This window comes from Ochotona curzoniae, unplaced genomic scaffold, assembly GCF_017591425.1.
Source record: "Ochotona curzoniae isolate NIBS_2020 unplaced genomic scaffold, NIBS_Ocur_1.0 scaffold_274, whole genome shotgun sequence".
NCBI classification, from domain to species: domain Eukaryota; kingdom Metazoa; phylum Chordata; class Mammalia; order Lagomorpha; family Ochotonidae; genus Ochotona; species Ochotona curzoniae.
Window position 1 is genome coordinate 11,221,780 of NW_024467101.1, and position 15,706 is coordinate 11,237,485.

Sequence of the window (15,706 nt, forward strand, 5' to 3'; positions counted from 1 at the left end):
AGTGTGGCAGCACAAACAAGGCCAAAAGACACAAACATAACCCCTTTCACCGACTGCTTAGACTCTTGCTATGGACTCTGTAGGTTTTGGCTTCTTCTCAGCAGAGTGACAAAAAGATACAGGTGCATTTACACACACCCAGCTCCCTGATCTACCAGTTCCCTCCCCCAGAGGCCCACAATAGCCAGGGCACAGCTGACCGGAAGTCAGGAGCCAGGAACTTGGTCCAGATCTTCCACATGGAACCCAGCCACTCGAGTCATCGCCTGGTGCCAGGGTGTGAATTGGCAGGAGGAGGGAGCCAAGAGCTGGAGTTGGGAGATGAGGGTGTCTTCATTGGCATCAGAACCACCACTAGGTCAAACACCCACCCCTGGATTGAAATTGTGTGTCATTCCAAAATATATATAGTGAAATCTTTACCACCCCACCCCAACACACGCACGCATAAATATGATGCAATGATATTAGGAGGTAGGGTCTGTCCCTAGGAAAACCCAAATCAAGACCCACAGAACAGGTGCAGACAGCACCACCAGTGAACCTTACACCTGTTACACATAGTGCCAGAAGTAGGATACAGGATGCAACCTTGAAAGTAATACCATTGGGCCCAGCATGATAACCTAGTGGCTAAAGTCCTCTCCTTGCACGCTCCAGGATACCATATAGGATTGGTTCATATCCCGGCTGCTCCACTTCCCATCCAGTTCTCTGCCTGTGGCTTGGGAAAGCAGTAGAGGACAGCCCAAAGCCTTGGGAGGGAACCCGCACCTGTATGGGAGACCCGCAGGAAGCTCCTGGCTCCTGCCTTTGGATCGGCTCAGCACAGGCCCTTGTGGTCACTTGGAGAGTGAATCAGCTGACAAAAGATCTTCCTCTCTGTCTCTTCTCCTCTCCGTATATCTGACTTTCTAATAAAAATAAACACATCTTTACAAAAACTAATACCATTGGCTTAAATGAGAAGCACTCACACACCTCACTCCTCATTTTGCAAGAAGCCCTCTCCAGCCAAGGTGTGAGCATCAGGCAGTTTGGATGCTTTGCTGTCTGGGGACAGTTAGTTCACAGGCAGGGCGACTGCCAGAAGCACAGCCTTTGGATAGAAGCACCTGCTTTGGGACAGAGAGGGCTTGTTGGGCTGAGGGCATGAAGCATGGACCAAGAACGGACAGAGGAGTGGGCAGCAAAGCTGGCTCTGTTGAAGTGCTAATATTTATTCTAGAACTTGGGACTTCTGCGTCCTGAACTCGTGAGACAGGACAAGGTGCCCTGCCCCTCCCACTGCTCCGAGCAGAGCCTGGCGGAAGTGGCCACTGCCCTGGGCTCAGGCCACAGGAGCACACTCCGGGTTGCGGAGCACCTCTGCCTGCCTCTGCTTCTCTGCTTTGCCAGTCTCTACCACTTAACCCTGCCCTTGACCCCTAGGGTGCTGGCACGTCCTCATGGTGGGCAGCGTGTGGGCAGCTCTGGGGCTCACCCTGACCTGCATCTCCGCTCTCAGCCTTGTCTCCCCGGCATGGCTGCAGACCCCCAGTTTCTCCTTTGGCATCCTCACCTACTGCTCCTCACCTCAGGACGACAGCTGGAACCAGAGCTGTGAGACTTTTGGGTCCCTGCAGGATATTCCTGACTTTGCCTGGAAGGTAAGACTTGGGCTCCCTGGGCACAGGACTGGTTGGCTCTGCAGAATGGGCACTGGGGGGCCTTTGCTCGCCCCCCGCCGGGGAGTTCCAGTGCCAGGAGCCCAGCACTGGTCTCCGTAAGAAGTTCTTATACTTACCGGCCGCTCAGGAACACCTGCGGAACTCTGCAGACCTGCCAAGTTCTGAGCTTCCCCTGACCCCTCCTCAGAGACGTTTACTCTCCAGGTGAGGGGTGAGGTCTGCCTGCCTGGGATTTTTTTTTTTTTCTTTTGCAAATGCCTGGGATGCCAACAACACCTGCAAGCCCTTAATTGCACCTTCGTGGAATTAAAAAAAAAAAAAAAAAAAAGGTGCCCCTTCCTCATTGCGCTACACCGCCCTCTGCTGGTCACGTCTTGTAACTATTGAGCAAATCCGGTGACTCCAGCTCCTAGACCTCCCTAAGGGCGTCTCCTGCAGCTGTGCAGTGAACAACCTGAACATGCTTACGTGGCCAGCCTCCCAGCATGCTGGGTGTGAAACTGAGAGCTGAGGTGTTAAAGGGCATATAACAACGAACATCATTAAAATCCACAAGGAAGACAATGAATAAGGAGCACCCTCCCGCCAGTCCAGCACCTCTCAGGAAGACGATAGAACCCTTTAGAACTGAACTTCAGAGGGATGAGTGTTTGAGGCCACAGTTAACACACCACCTGGGACACTCTCCTCCCTTACCGAGAAACTAGGGATTCGAGTCTGTCTCGTTTCCCATTCTAGCATTTTGCTGATGCACCTAGCAGGTCCAATCACTGAGTCTACCACACACAAGGTGGGCCTGGAAGGAGCTCCTGGCTCTTGGCTTCTCCTTGGCTCAGCCTAGGCTCTTGTAGGCATTTTGGAGAGTGGACCAACATTCGGAGTTTCTCTCTCCATCTCTGTTTTCCAGATAAGTATTTTTTTTTTCAAGTGCTGGCTGCTCACATGGTAGCTAAAGTGGCGGGGTTGAGCAGGGTGTTGGGGCGTGGAGGGAAGTACACAGACAAGCCTGAACTTCTCCAGAATGCTGTCACAGTGCCCGGCAGCACCCAGCAGCGCCCAGCAGGCACCTCTCCGGGTGACTCTGACAGGTGACAGGGCTTCATAAAGGTGGGATACAGTGCTCAGGGGGCTCAGGGGCCCTGGAGCTGAATTCTGGCTCTAACCTGGTAGTAGTTGTGTGTCCTCGGGCAAATGGCTCATTTCCTGGCCTTCTGTTTGCCTCCCCCTGGCAATGGCACCATGGTGGGGGATGCAGGAGGGGCTGTAGCTGTCCAGCAGAGGGACCGTGGACCTACCCCCATCCCAGCTCCTCCCCTGCTGTCTTCCCGGCAGGTCTCGGTCGTGATGCTCCTTGGAGGCTGGCTCCTGTTGGCCTTCAATGCCCTTCTCCTCCTGTCCTGGGCCCTTGCTCCCAAGGGGCTGTGCCACAGAAGGGGCGGTGGCCCCATGCCAGGAGTGCAGGCAGCGGCAGGTAAATCCACTGGCAACCTAGCAATTCTCTGGGCAGATGTATGCAGTGAATGAAGGAAGGCACGAATGAGTCTATGAGTCGAGTCTGGCTTCCTGGGTCAAGATCTTAGAGATAAATAGTGTTCCTTCAGCAAGGCACAAGTTGAGGGGAAGGAGAGATGGCATTTTAATGCCATGCACCCCTGCCCTTTGCCAGCCCACTCCCACAGTCTGTCCCTCTTTGCTTCTTTCTCATCTGTTCCCTTTGTGGCATCTTTATTGGGATCACCATGCTCAATTGGGGAGGTTGTACACTGCGCAAAGGTGTCAGGATAAGAGCTGAGAGCCAACATCCAGCCCACGCTCTGCTCGCAAAGCTGTGCATTGCCAGGCTGCCCCTCTCTAAGTCACACATGGCCTCTGGATGCTTAGCCCAGCTGCTGATCGCAGCTGTCATCCAGTGAACTCTCCACCACCTCTCCCCTGGATTACTGTGCTAAGCCATCGCTGCCACCACTGGCTTATCCATCCTCCAGTGGCTTCCTGTCACACTCAGAGGAAAATCTAAACTCCTTACTGTGGCGTCAGAGGCTGCACCCGACCCCAGCCCCACTCCCTTGCCTGGCACCTGTTCTCCCTGCCCTGCCACATCGGTGTGCCCAGGCCCCTGGGCTGGCTGGTGGTAGTGGCTCACATGCGTCATCTCTCTCTCCCTGCCTGCAGTCCCCTCTCCCTAACATCTCCATTCTCTGCCTTGGGTTTGTGTATTTCACAGCATGAGGTCATACACCTGAGACTTCTCATCCAGTCCCTGCGTCACTGGCCTCCTCCATGCACTACAACATGGCTCGCCATAGGTGAGGCCATGTGCATGACCTTGAGATTGCCCACCTGTGGTATGGTGCTGCACGCCTAACAGGTGCCCCAAGATAGCTGCAGGATCATTGGGTGAAAACACAGCCCCTGTTCTGGCTGGCTGGCTTGCACACATCTCGCTGAGGGAGGGTTGATTCTCATTGGTCCATCCAGCATTTCTTTGTCCAGTTTGTGTTACTATAGCGAAGGATCTGAAACTGGGTCATCTTACAAAGAAGAGAGGTTTCTTCAGCGCATAGTCCTAGAGGTTCAAGGTCAAGGGCTTGCAGTTGGTAGTGGTTCTTCTTCCTGGCAGAGTCCCCAGGGCAGTGCAGGGCATCACAGGACGTGACAGGGAGCATGTATGTGTGGGTATGTCCTCTGGTCACTCTCCCAGTGGTGCCCAGACCTCCAGTTTCTCCACATCCTTCCCAACATTTATTTGCAGGTTCATTTTGTTTAGCAGTAATTGTTCTAAAGGGTAGGAGGTGGCATCCCATTGGACTCTGATTTTCTTTCTCATGACTGTATCTGCCTCTGACAATTCTGATGAATGAACGCAAGCATGGAGCAATGGGCAGGTGAAAGGATGAATGAGTTAAGTGGATATGTGGATGGGTGAACTGCTGGATAAGTGAATGGAAGGACATTGGGGGAAAAAGGTGAACTGGATGGTTGGAGAAAGGATGGGTGAGTGGGAGGGGCAGATGGCTGAGTGGGGAGATGGATAGATGGGTGGAGAGGGAGGAAGGGATGGAGAGGTAGATGACTCCTGGGAAGAAGGTGAGCCCCATGTTCCTAAACTGACAAACGGATGGTCTGTTTCCAGCAGCCAGCACCATTCTGGGCCTGCTGGTTTTCCCCATCAGCCTGGCCTCCCCGTTTGCCAAGGAAGCCTGCGAGACCTCCTCCCTCTACTACGCAGGGAAGTGCCAGCTGGGCTGGGGCTATGTGACAGCGATCCTCAACGCAGTCCTCTCCAGCCTTCTGCCCATGATGAGATGGCCCCAAAAGACCACGGTCCAGGGAAGGGTCATTGTCTTCTCCAGAGACTCAGAGAGAATCGTCCTTATGCCAGAAATGAACACATGAAAATCCCCCAGAAGAGCAGGACGAGCCCACGTTACATGAGATCACCACACAGCCACGTCCATCCCCACTGCCATCACCTCTTCCTTGCTGTGTGACCTCACGAGAGTTGCTTCCCTTCTTGGGACACATTTCTTTTTCTTTCATAACCTGGAAGGTGAAAGGTGCCTACCTCATAGGGCTGTTGGGAGAGTTCATCGGAGACATTTCTGTACATAGAGCACATTGAATCATGCCTGACATATAATGCTCAATCAACATCAACTATCTGTGTCATCAGAGGATGGTGGGCGGGGGGATTAAATGTACTAAGAAAAGTGCCAGGGCTGGTGTTGTAGTGTGGCCGGCTAAGCCTCCACCCGTGATGGGCGCTGATTCATGTCCCGCTGCTCCAAGTCTGATCCAGCTCCCTGCTTACGGCTTGGGAGAGCAGTGGAGGATGACTCAAGTCCTTGGGCCTCTGCACCTGCGTGGGAGACTCCAGAAGGGGCTCCTGGGCTCAGGTCAGCTCAGTTCTGGCCGTTGTGGCGATTTGGGGAGTGAGCCAGCAGATGAATGATCTCTGCCTCCTCCTTTCTCTTTGCTTTTCAAATAAAAATAACTAGATCTTTTTTAAAAAGTGCCTGAGACAATTCTGAATACATAGCTGGTGTGCAGACGGTACGTCTCTTCATGAATACTAGGGAATGTTTGCATGTTCTTCCTCTCCCCTGCCTTTAGAATTTTAGTTACTCATTTTTCCATCAGATATTCAGTGACTCACTGTGAGGGACGAGATCTTGTGCCAGAGTGGAGGGTGGGGAGGTAAGGATCTATCTTGCCTCACATACAGTAGGGGAAGGTGCTGGTCCCAGAGCCTGGAAGTACTGGCTGGCCAGCTCACTTCCTCTTCTTTCCCAGGCCACAAGCAGGGAGCTGGTTGGGAAGTGGAGCTGCTGGGATTAGAATCGGCACCAATATGGGATCCCAGCACATTCAAGGCGAGGACTTTAGCCGCTTGGCCACCATGTCGGGCCCGCAACCTCCTTCTTTATAAGTCAGGCTCTGAGGACCCGGCATTGTGGTGCAACAGGTGAAACTACTGCCTTTGACATTAGCATCCCATATCCAAGCTCCAGTTCAAGTCCCAGCTGCTCCACTTCCAATCCAGCTCCCTGCTAATGCACCCAAGAAGACAGCAGAAGATGAGCCTAACACTTGGGTGCTCCGACACCCACATGTAAGAGCCAGGTAAAGCTCCTGGCTCCTGGCCTTGACCTGGCCCAGCCCTGGCTATTGTGGCCATTTGGAGAGTAAACCAGCAGATGGAAGATTTCTTTGTCTGTGTCACTGTTCCTTTCAAATATATAAACATGTAAATCCTTAAAAGCAAAAACAAAACCCAGACCGTTGGCCCATGCATCCTGTGGTGGTTTTAAAAAAAAAATGCCCCAGAACAAGCATGACATAGATTCATGGGTTTCTCCGTTCATATATATTTTCCTCATATGCAGACACAAATCTTCAGTAAACACGAGATACACGGACAACACTGACAACGAGAGAGAACACTCCACAGGCAGACTCCACTCACTCCCACTCCAGGACACAGAGACACACGGGGCGGACAGGGATCTCAACCACACGGCCAGCCGGATCAGCAGGAGCTATGCCGCGTCCACATCACAACCACGGATGATGCTCTCTGGAACGCTCAGAGAGAGAGAAGGCAGAGGAGAGATGGGGCGCTGTACTTCGCAACTAGTCTGTTACAAAAATAAATATGCCTCAGGGAGATCTGTGACCTGGGTTTGCTAAAATAGCATCCTCTGGTGGTGGGGGGGGGGGGCGGTGCGGGGTGGGAGGAGATGGCTGAGTGACAAAATATACTTTTCTGCAGAGGGGCCTTTTGAACATTTGCAACCAGTCTTGGGATGCTGAGGGACCAGGTTGGGGAGGGGACTGTGATGGTCCCCACAATGTTGCTGTTGTTTCCTGTTTTGGTAAGGGGGAAGCCGGTGCGGATGGGGGTGTCCCAGCTGAGACTGGGGAAGGCTTTCAATCTCCCACAGAGTTCTCTGCAGAACCAAGGGCCAGTAAGGACCTCTGTCCATCCCGCCCCACTCAAGTGCAAATGTGGGTACAGGCCAAGGGCTAGAAGCCTTTTCATGGCATGTGAGGAGATGTGGCCCCCTCCAAAAATGCTGGCTGTTATTCCCGAGCTATGTGGGGGTGGCATCGCTGGGAAGAGCCTTCCTCCGTGGTTCTCATTGCCTCCCTCCTCCCTCCATTCCTATTCCATTCCAGGGGCACCCTCAGGAGGGCAGAGCTTGTAGACAGTTCCTCCTGTGGGCAGGTGCTGCCCTAACCCATCTGGGGTCTACCTGTGGACATACAGTGAGCCATTCTGAGACCTTTCCCCAGGTCTGGCCCCAGTTCACCCACAAATATTTCCCAAAGCAAACACACAACACCTACTATCCTGGCCAAGATTCTCCCCTCCCCCTGAGCCTGAGTGAGCAAGGACACTTAGAAGAAAGCCAGCCTCCGGATCCAGAGGCATTCACCAATGACACCTCTCCAGGCCTCAGGGACCCCAGACCCAATCCGTGGGAGGAGAGGTGAATGAGGTCCCCCTGGGGAGATGGCTGTAGCTCTGTCCTACCCTGCGGTGCTCTGAGCAGGACCCTGAGGAGTCAGGGGCCGTTCCACACCTACCAATCCTTCTTCCCAGGGCCCCATGGCACTTAGAGGGAGCTGCTTTTCTGACCAGAAGACAGGAAGCAGCTCCACTTCTGGGGACAGGTGGGATTGAGCGAATACAACTCTGAGTGAAGACAGGGTCTTCAGGAAACGGGGTGAGGCCTCGGGCCTCAGGGCATCAGCGAGAGAGTCAGGGAGTAGGTCCCACTAGTGGCCCCTTCTCTACGACAGTTCTCAAGTGGAGACAGTTTGCACGGCAGGGCACAAGTGACCATGTATGAGCTGTCATCCTTGAAAGTAGGCGTGATGGGACAGTGCCACCAGCGCCATGCTTCCTGGGTAACAAGCCAGGGGTGCCACACAATGTCCCGCAATGCGCAGGGCAGACCCCCTTTACCAAGCTGACCCTTGGCCAGGTTGCCAAGACCCCACCCTCAGCTAACTGTCCAGCCATCTCAGAGAACTTCTGCTCAGAGGCCTCTTTCCTAGCAGGTGGGAGCCCAGGCATAGCTCCTGGACTAGTCCCCAGAACCTTCTCTCCCCAGGGGTCATCTGCCAAGTGGAGGGTAAGGAATGGGGAGGCAGGGAAGAGGATCAGGAATGAAGAAGCACTCCCCGTCCTTATCCACCAACAATCTCTAGCTCCCACATGGGAGAACCTGCAGACTTGGCCATCTTTGGTCAAATAGGAAAACGTAAGGCTGAACCCAAGGGGACACCCCTTGGCCACCACCTGTGCAGCGGCCAAAGTCAAGGTGGTTTCCCTGGGCACAGACGTCCTTGCTTGTGGATGGACACCGGGACCCTGCTCCCACTCCCAGAGTGGCTTTCAGCTGGGAGGATACGTGGGCAGAGGGACGGGCAGGCGGGTGGCAGCTTGGCTGATGTCTCCTGGCGAGGGCTGCTCACTTGTTCTCGATCAGCGTCTGCACCTTGTACACAAGGTCCCGGGCCAGCTTCAGAACCTGCTTGGCATTGTGTCGCTCGGCCATTTCTGGAAGAGCCCAAGACAAAAGCCAGTGAGTCTTCTCTTTCAGAGATGTCCCATCCCCAAGGCCCTCCCATCACAGGACGGCTCTGGAAGGAGAGATCCTGGGAGTGGCTGGGGATGGGGGGGACGTGAAATCCAGCCCCCAATGTCTCCATTGTGCCACTGCAGAAGGCTATTCGGGAGTTCAACTGAGATGCTGCCAGTTCAAGAGGTGCAGACACACCTTCCACCCTTCCACAGGGGCACTGGTTCAAGTCCCCACTGCTCTGTTTCCGATCCCATCCCCTGCTAAAGCACCTGGAAAAGCAGAAGGGGCTGAGTCCCTACCATTCACATGGGAGACCAGGACAGGGCTTTTGGCTCCAGCCTGGCCCAGCCCCAGCCATTGCAGCCATCTGGGGAGTGAACCAGCAGATGGAAGACCTCTCTCTCTCCAGTTCTCCCTTTTAAATAATAAATTGAAAAAAATTTTTTGTTTGTTTTAAGTGAAGCCACAGGGCTCCTGTTGTGCTGCAGCATGTCAAAACTCTAGCTAAATAACAGCATCCTAGGTCAGAGCAAAGGCTCGGCCCTCTCAAGAGCCCAGGACGGGATCCCCCAGAAGCCCATACCCCTGAGATGGGATCCCGGCTGTATGGTACCATTAAAGAACTTGATGATGTCCGTGAAGTCCATGTTGTTCTCCAGGATGATATCCCGGTAGACTTCCACCAGGGCCAGTGCGATGAACAGCACATAGTGGGCAGATGACACATGCTTGGCTGCCCAGATGGTCTCCCAGACCGAGAAGACGTCATCATAGACCAGTTCTAAGGGTGGCAGGTTGAAGAGGGGTGGTGAGAGAAACAGAGAGGGACAGACAGACGGACGGATGAATGGAGAGAGTCAGGGGTGAGGTTCCCGGGGCTGCTCCCCTCTCACCCCCCCCCCCCCCCGCTTGTAGAAATCCCTCTGGGACCATCCCAGGCTTCCACCGCCCTGGTGCAGTAGACATAGCTCAGGCCAGGTGGCAAGAGATGTAGACTCAGCCATTGGGCTGCAGAAGCCCCAATTTACCCCACTAGTGGGGGTTAGGGTCCCTCTGGGTCTGACAACTGCAGATGGAGGTACTGAGCATGTGGGGGTTTGAGTGACGTGCCTCTGCACCTGCCCTGTCCCTGCCTCCAGCCCAATCAACGTAGTTTGTACCCCAGCTCCATCCCTGATCAGTAGGGAGCACTGGAGCTGGCTGTTTTTCTCATGTAGTGGGGTGAAGCGAGTGATGCTGACTGCTGTGAAGGAGTAGCAGCCTGGTGCGCCACACTGAATGACTGCCTCCAGACACTTTACGTGTCATAAACATCGATCAGATGCACACAAAGGCAAGGTGCTGTGGTACACATCACTTCTAAATCATTGTTGAAACACATAAACCATCCCTCTCGAGGTCACTGGAATTCTTGGCCTCCGGCAAGTAGCTTACTAGAATGCAAGGGAACTGGGCTGTGGAAGTGGAGAAGATGAGCTTGGTCCTGGCTCTACTTCTATTCTTGGCTCTGAATCCAGTTATTGTCTAATTATTTCCCTCATCTGTAAAATGGGTATCTTAATAGCACGTGCTGTGTAGTGTTGGTGCAAGATGAGGCAGGTGCACTGAGTTTGCACCCAATAGGTATACATGTGTTAGATTTATCTCTTGTCTTTGACCCAACACAACCTCAGCCTCAGCTCTTCAGTAGCTTCTCCCCCGAGGATCTGTGACAAAGAGACAAGCAAAAAGCCTCCTTGTGAATTCTGTACCTCGCTTGAAGTCCAGGAGGAACCAGCGGTAGCAGAAGTAGAAGTGAGTGTAGTCCCCATTCTGGTGCATCAGCTCAAACAGCTCAGAGTCCAGGATCTGTCAGAGGAAAGAAACGGGGCATCCACTGCCTGGGAGAAGGTTGCCATAGTAAGGACACCCCAATGCCTGAGCCCCCAGAGTGAGTGAGAAAAACTGAGCAGAGGGCACAAATGCCTATCTCTGTACAGATGGCCATCAGTATTATTTGCTGGGCAAATCAGAGCCTCCAGATACCTTTTTACACACACTAGGATGGTTAAAATCAAAGCCGACAGTAGCAAGTGTTGGTGAAGATTTAGAGCAACTGGAGCCCTCATTCACTGCTCCTGAAGATGGATCATCATGCACCTGCTGTGGGAAACAGTGGTGCAGCCTCTCAAAGACTTAAACACAGAGTTCTCACCTGACTCAGCAGCACCACACACACATCCACTCCAAGAGAAATGGAAGCATGAGAAGACTGCACAAACGTGCTCTGTGGCACTGTCCCTAACAGCTGACAGCGGGAAACAACCAGACTGTCTACCCAGAGAGGAACGGACACACAAAGCTGGCATATCCACAGAACAGAATATTACTGGGCAATATAAGTTAATCAAGCTTTGATATGTACATGTGATAATGCAGATTTGCCTTAGAAACACGGGAGGGTGAAAGAAGCCAAACCTACAGAGCCCAGTTTCCAAGGGCTGAGGGCAGAGGAGGGATGGGGAAGTGTCTGCTCAAGGGTACAGAGCTGCGTTTGTGGGGGGCAATGAAAATATTGTGAAATCAGTGATGATTGCACAACTCGCAGATGACTCAATTTGCAAAATGCTACACTGCCTGAATGCTATCTCGTTAGAATTGTTGTGAAAACAAGCAGCAGCGACAACTATCACTTACTACACTGGCAGGTGGCAGGTGGGAAGAAAGCAGGTCTTAGGACACACACAAAGAAAGGCAAGATGTGTACTGCCTGATTCTAACTGTGGAAAATGAGCACTTGCAATGGGTAAAACATATGAACAGGCAATACAGGGGGAAACCAACCTAAGTAAGCTATAAGAAAAGATAAGAAAGAAAGCAAGCCATTCAGTCATATTTTTTTAATAAAACACAAAGTCACAATGGGATGCGCCAGTCAGATCTAAGAGATTGGCAAAAATGAAGTGTGGCATTGATGCAGTAAGAATGGAGTTTGCTGAAAACCACTAACCGAGGGGGTTTCTTCTTCTTCTTCTTCTTTTTTAAAGACGTGTTTTATTTTTTACTGGAAACGCAGGTATATATAGAGAAAGAGATATAGAGAGAAAATTCTGTCCATTGGTTCACTCCTTATGTGGCTGCAACAGCCAGAGCTGAGCTGATCCAAAGCCAGGAGCCAGGAGCCTCTTCCGGGTTTCCCATGTGGGCACAGGGTCCCAAGGCTCTGGGCCATCTTCCACTGCCTTTCCAGGCCACAAGCAGGGAGCTGGATGGGAAGTGGAGCAGCCAGGCTATGAACCAGCACCCATATAGGTTCCCAGTGCATGCAAGGCAAGGATCTAACCACTAGATCATCACACTGGGCCCCTCGAAGGAGATTTCAAAAGTTTAAGGAGGAGCCAGCATTGTGGCACAGCAGGTTAAGCCAATACCTAAGACACCGAGTGCTGCTTTGAGTCCTGGCTGCTCCACTTCCTTTTTTTCCCCCCTAAAATTTATCCATTTATGTGAAAGTGAATTACAGAGACAAAGGGAGAAAGAGAGAGGGAATCTTTCTTCTGCTGGTTCACCCTCCAGATAGCCACAATGGCCATGGCTAAGCCAGGCTGAAGCCAGGAGCCGGAAGCATCATCTGGCTCTCCCATGTGGATGACAGGATTCCAAGCACTTGAGCCATTTCCAACTACTTTTCCAGGGCATTAACAGGGAATTAGCAAGAAGTGAAATAGCCAGGACTCGAAGTGGTGCCCACATGGGATGCTGGCGTGGTAGCCCATGGGCTGTGCCACCACACCAGTACTACTGCTCCACTTCTGGTCCAGCTCCCCGCTAATGCACCAGGGAAAGCAGCATAAGATGATCCCATAGGGCAGACCCAAATGGAGTGCTAGGTTTCTGGTTTTAGCTGGCCCAGACCCATCCACTGCAGCCTTTTGCCATTTGTGGGGGGCGGGGAACCAGTGAACAGACTCTCTCTCTCTCTATCTTTTAGAAAAGGTCATGGAGGATGAAAAATATATGCTTATTTTAGTGCAAAAAAAAAAAAAGTAGATTCCACATAGTTTTTCCCTAACAAGCAAAACTTTCTGGCAATCTCTTGTATGCATGGATTTCAAAATTCTTTGCACCGAAATAAGTTGAACCTTCAATACCACTTGCCCACAAACCTCCTGAAGAGCTTCTGGACACCGCAATTAAGCACAGGGTTCAATGCGACAATGACACAGTTGATCCTGCCACGTCAAATGACCTGAAACTGCTCGCATTCTCTGGTCCAGCTATGTCACTTCATGTACACATGAGAAGCTGTGCATGTGAATTTCAGCACAGCACGGTTTGTGAAGGCCAAAAACCAAAACAAAATAAAACTAGAAAAAAAAAAAAAAGCACAAAAACAAGGAACTCTAATCCCCCTGGAGCAAAACTAACTAAACCCAAATGGATATGACATAAATATTCATCAGCAGATGCAAATGAGATACCACACAGTGGAGGAATGGATGAGATTACAAACCCTGATGTGGGACCAAGGATCAAGACAAGCTGCAGGGGAATTCAGACTTTTGGAAACTATTTCTGTCAAGTAGGGGAGCTGGAGAAGTCAAATGATATGTTTTCAGGGACATATGCACATGGGTAATTAAAGGCTCATGGGAAACTAAAATTAAAAGATTTACTTTGGTGCAAACATCTTTGAAAATTGTGTGTAATTTTTCCATATGCTCTTTCCACGAACATTTTAAAGATCTCTCTTTTATGTAATAAAGGCTTCTTAATGCATTGTAATGATATACCTCAAATTCTGGAAAGCAATTACTACTAAGAAGGTAAAAGTGGAGGAAATGCAACCACGGGAGGCAGACAAGAAGGCTGGAAATCTGTGGTTAATGTTTCATTTCATGAGCAGACAGTAACAGACACATGGGCGTTGGTTACATCGTTCTATATTTTACATTAGTTTTTACTCCACCCAAAAGATTCCATATCTATTTTTTAACAGAGCTAACTTGATGACTACTATAGCTCCGTTGCTGTGCGCAGATAGTAACATATCCCCGGGTTAATATATTTCCATTCCTTCCACTCAAAGTGGTGAGCGTTTCACTTCCCTGGAGAGGCAGAAATATTAACTCCTAGGGATGCTATTGCGCTAGCATCAGGTCAAGGCCTGGCGTTGTGGCATGGTGGGTACATCCATCACTTGCATCCCATATTGGAGTACCAGTATGAATCCCAGTTGCTTGGCTTCTCATCCAACGTTCTGCTAATGCACCTGAAAAAGCAGTGGAGTCTGGACCACATGCTTAGGGTCCTGCACTCATGTGGCAGACCCAAAAGAAATTCCTGGTTCTTGACTTCCTTCTGGCCCAGCTCTGGCTATTGTAGCCATTTGGGAGAGTGAACCAACAGACAGAAGATAATACACTCCCTCATTCTCTCTCTCTCTCTCTCTGCCTTTCAAAACAAATAAACAAGCATAAAAACATTTTTTGAAATCTAGAGAGCTAATATACTCTGAGAGGCACTGGCAGGCCACAGTAACTGTAGACATTTACTGGGAATCATACGAAAGAGAAAATGGCCCATTTTCTAGATGAAGAAACAAGACCCAAGGCCAAAGTTACACAGCTAGCAAACAGCAGGAACAGGATTCCCAGGCAGACTGCCTCCACACCACGCTTGTTTTTCATGACCAAGCTCTACGTACTGCCTCCCACTGCACTCCAAAGCAGAACTGAAGGCAGGCGTGTACCTGGATCAGCGACCTCATGTTGGCAAAGTGTGTGTCCATGGCGCCTCCGTGTGGGAAGTTCTGGTTCATTCTTTTCATGAGCTCTGTGAAGCAGCTGAAGGCCAGGGCCTCTGTGAAAGCAGCACAGTCAGAGGGTCATGCCCGAGGTCAGATCACTGCCCAGCACCAGGGCAGTGGAGGGCCAAGGGTACTGCATCGCCAGGGGGCGCTAGTCGGCCACACAAGTCTTTTCAGTGGTGCTGACTCAGGAAACCAACGTTACACAAGTTGTTCCTTTTTAAAGGTCCCTCCTGGCCTCGCAGGCATCTGGCTCAACAGTCAAGGTTCCACTTGGGAGCCTGCATCCCCCATCAGAGTGCCGGTTCAAGTCCTGGCTCCTCTGCTTGTGCCCCAGCTTCTTGCTAACATACACCCTGGAAGATGTCAGGGGACTGACGGCTCAAGGACTTGAGTCTCCTGTCACCCATGCAGGACACCCAGGTCGAGTTCTGGGTTCCTGGTTTTGACCTGGCCGAGCCCTGATTGTGTGAGCATGTGGGGAGTGGAGCAGTAGATAAAAGATCTCTCCCCCTGTCTTGGACTCCCTTTCAGATAAAATGAAAATCTTAAATATAAATCTATACAGGGATGGTGGTACAGGAGGGTAAGCCACTATGTATTGTTTCACATCCTAGGTGTTCTACTTCCAGTCCAGTTCCTGGATAATCCACCTGGGAAGGTGACAGAAGATTGCCTATGTCCTTGGACTCCTGTCACCCACATGGAAGACCCAGACCCAGATGGAATGTCAGATCTTGGGCTTCCGCCTGGCTCAGTCCTGCTCATTCTGGCCATTTGGGAGTGAACCAGATGATGGGGTGATCAATTGATATGACTGTATGGTTTTACTCCTGATTTTTTTTTTTTTCACATGGTAAACCATCCTGATGTTTTTGTTACATGAAATCACCTTTGCTTTCTCAGGATAAATCCCCCATGGCCAGGGGTAAGACCTTTATATATCTAGTTGGTGTCTGTATGTTGGTATTTTGGTGAAGATTTTCACATTTACTTTCACAGAGGACACAGGTCTATAAGTTTTCTTGCAATGTCTTTGTCTGGTGTTGGCGTGAGGGCGCCATGCAGGCCAGCACCCTTATGGGAGGCCCGGGCTCCCACAGTGAGTAGAAATCACTCCCTCCTTGGCTGATGTTTGCCTGACAAAGGCCTGG

At 51.3% G+C, this 15,706-nt stretch overlaps 2 protein-coding genes across 2 annotated transcripts in view; one reads left to right on the top strand and one right to left on the bottom strand.

Moving 5' to 3' along the window:
- The first annotated feature begins 1,413 nt into the window (after positions 1-1,413).
- TMEM211 (transmembrane protein 211) lies at positions 1,414-5,213 on the top strand. The gene is made up of 3 exons (XM_041003937.1): positions 1,414-1,649; positions 3,003-3,141; positions 4,804-5,213. Exons 1-3 carry the CDS (start codon positions 1,449-1,451, stop codon positions 5,064-5,066), a joined length of 603 nt encoding a protein of 200 aa, XP_040859871.1. The 5' UTR covers positions 1,414-1,448; the 3' UTR covers positions 5,067-5,213.
- Positions 5,214-8,650: 3,437 nt separating this feature from the next.
- Positions 8,651-15,706, bottom strand: part of SGSM1 (small G protein signaling modulator 1) — a 56,023-nt gene continuing 48,967 nt past the window's right edge. The window contains exons 21-24 of the mRNA XM_041003619.1: positions 14,496-14,605; positions 10,516-10,612; positions 9,378-9,545; positions 8,651-8,739 (exon numbers count right to left, since the gene is read on the bottom strand). Of these exons, the coding sequence (XP_040859553.1) occupies positions 8,651-8,739; positions 9,378-9,545; positions 10,516-10,612; positions 14,496-14,605 (464 nt within the window). The remainder of the gene's footprint in view (positions 8,740-9,377; positions 9,546-10,515; positions 10,613-14,495; positions 14,606-15,706) is intronic.

Bases quoted from the DNA above. Each gene is read 5' to 3' on its own strand.
- TMEM211 (XM_041003937.1), top strand. From the start codon at position 1,449: ATGGTGGGCAGCGTGTGGGCAGCTCTGGGGCTCACCCTGACCTGCATC. The intron at 1,650-3,002 runs GTAAGACTTGGG...TCTTCCCGGCAG, and splicing joins TTCCTGACTTTGCCTGGAAG to GTCTCGGTCGTGATGCTCCT. The intron at 3,142-4,803 runs GTAAATCCACTG...GTCTGTTTCCAG, and splicing joins AGGAGTGCAGGCAGCGGCAG to CAGCCAGCACCATTCTGGGC.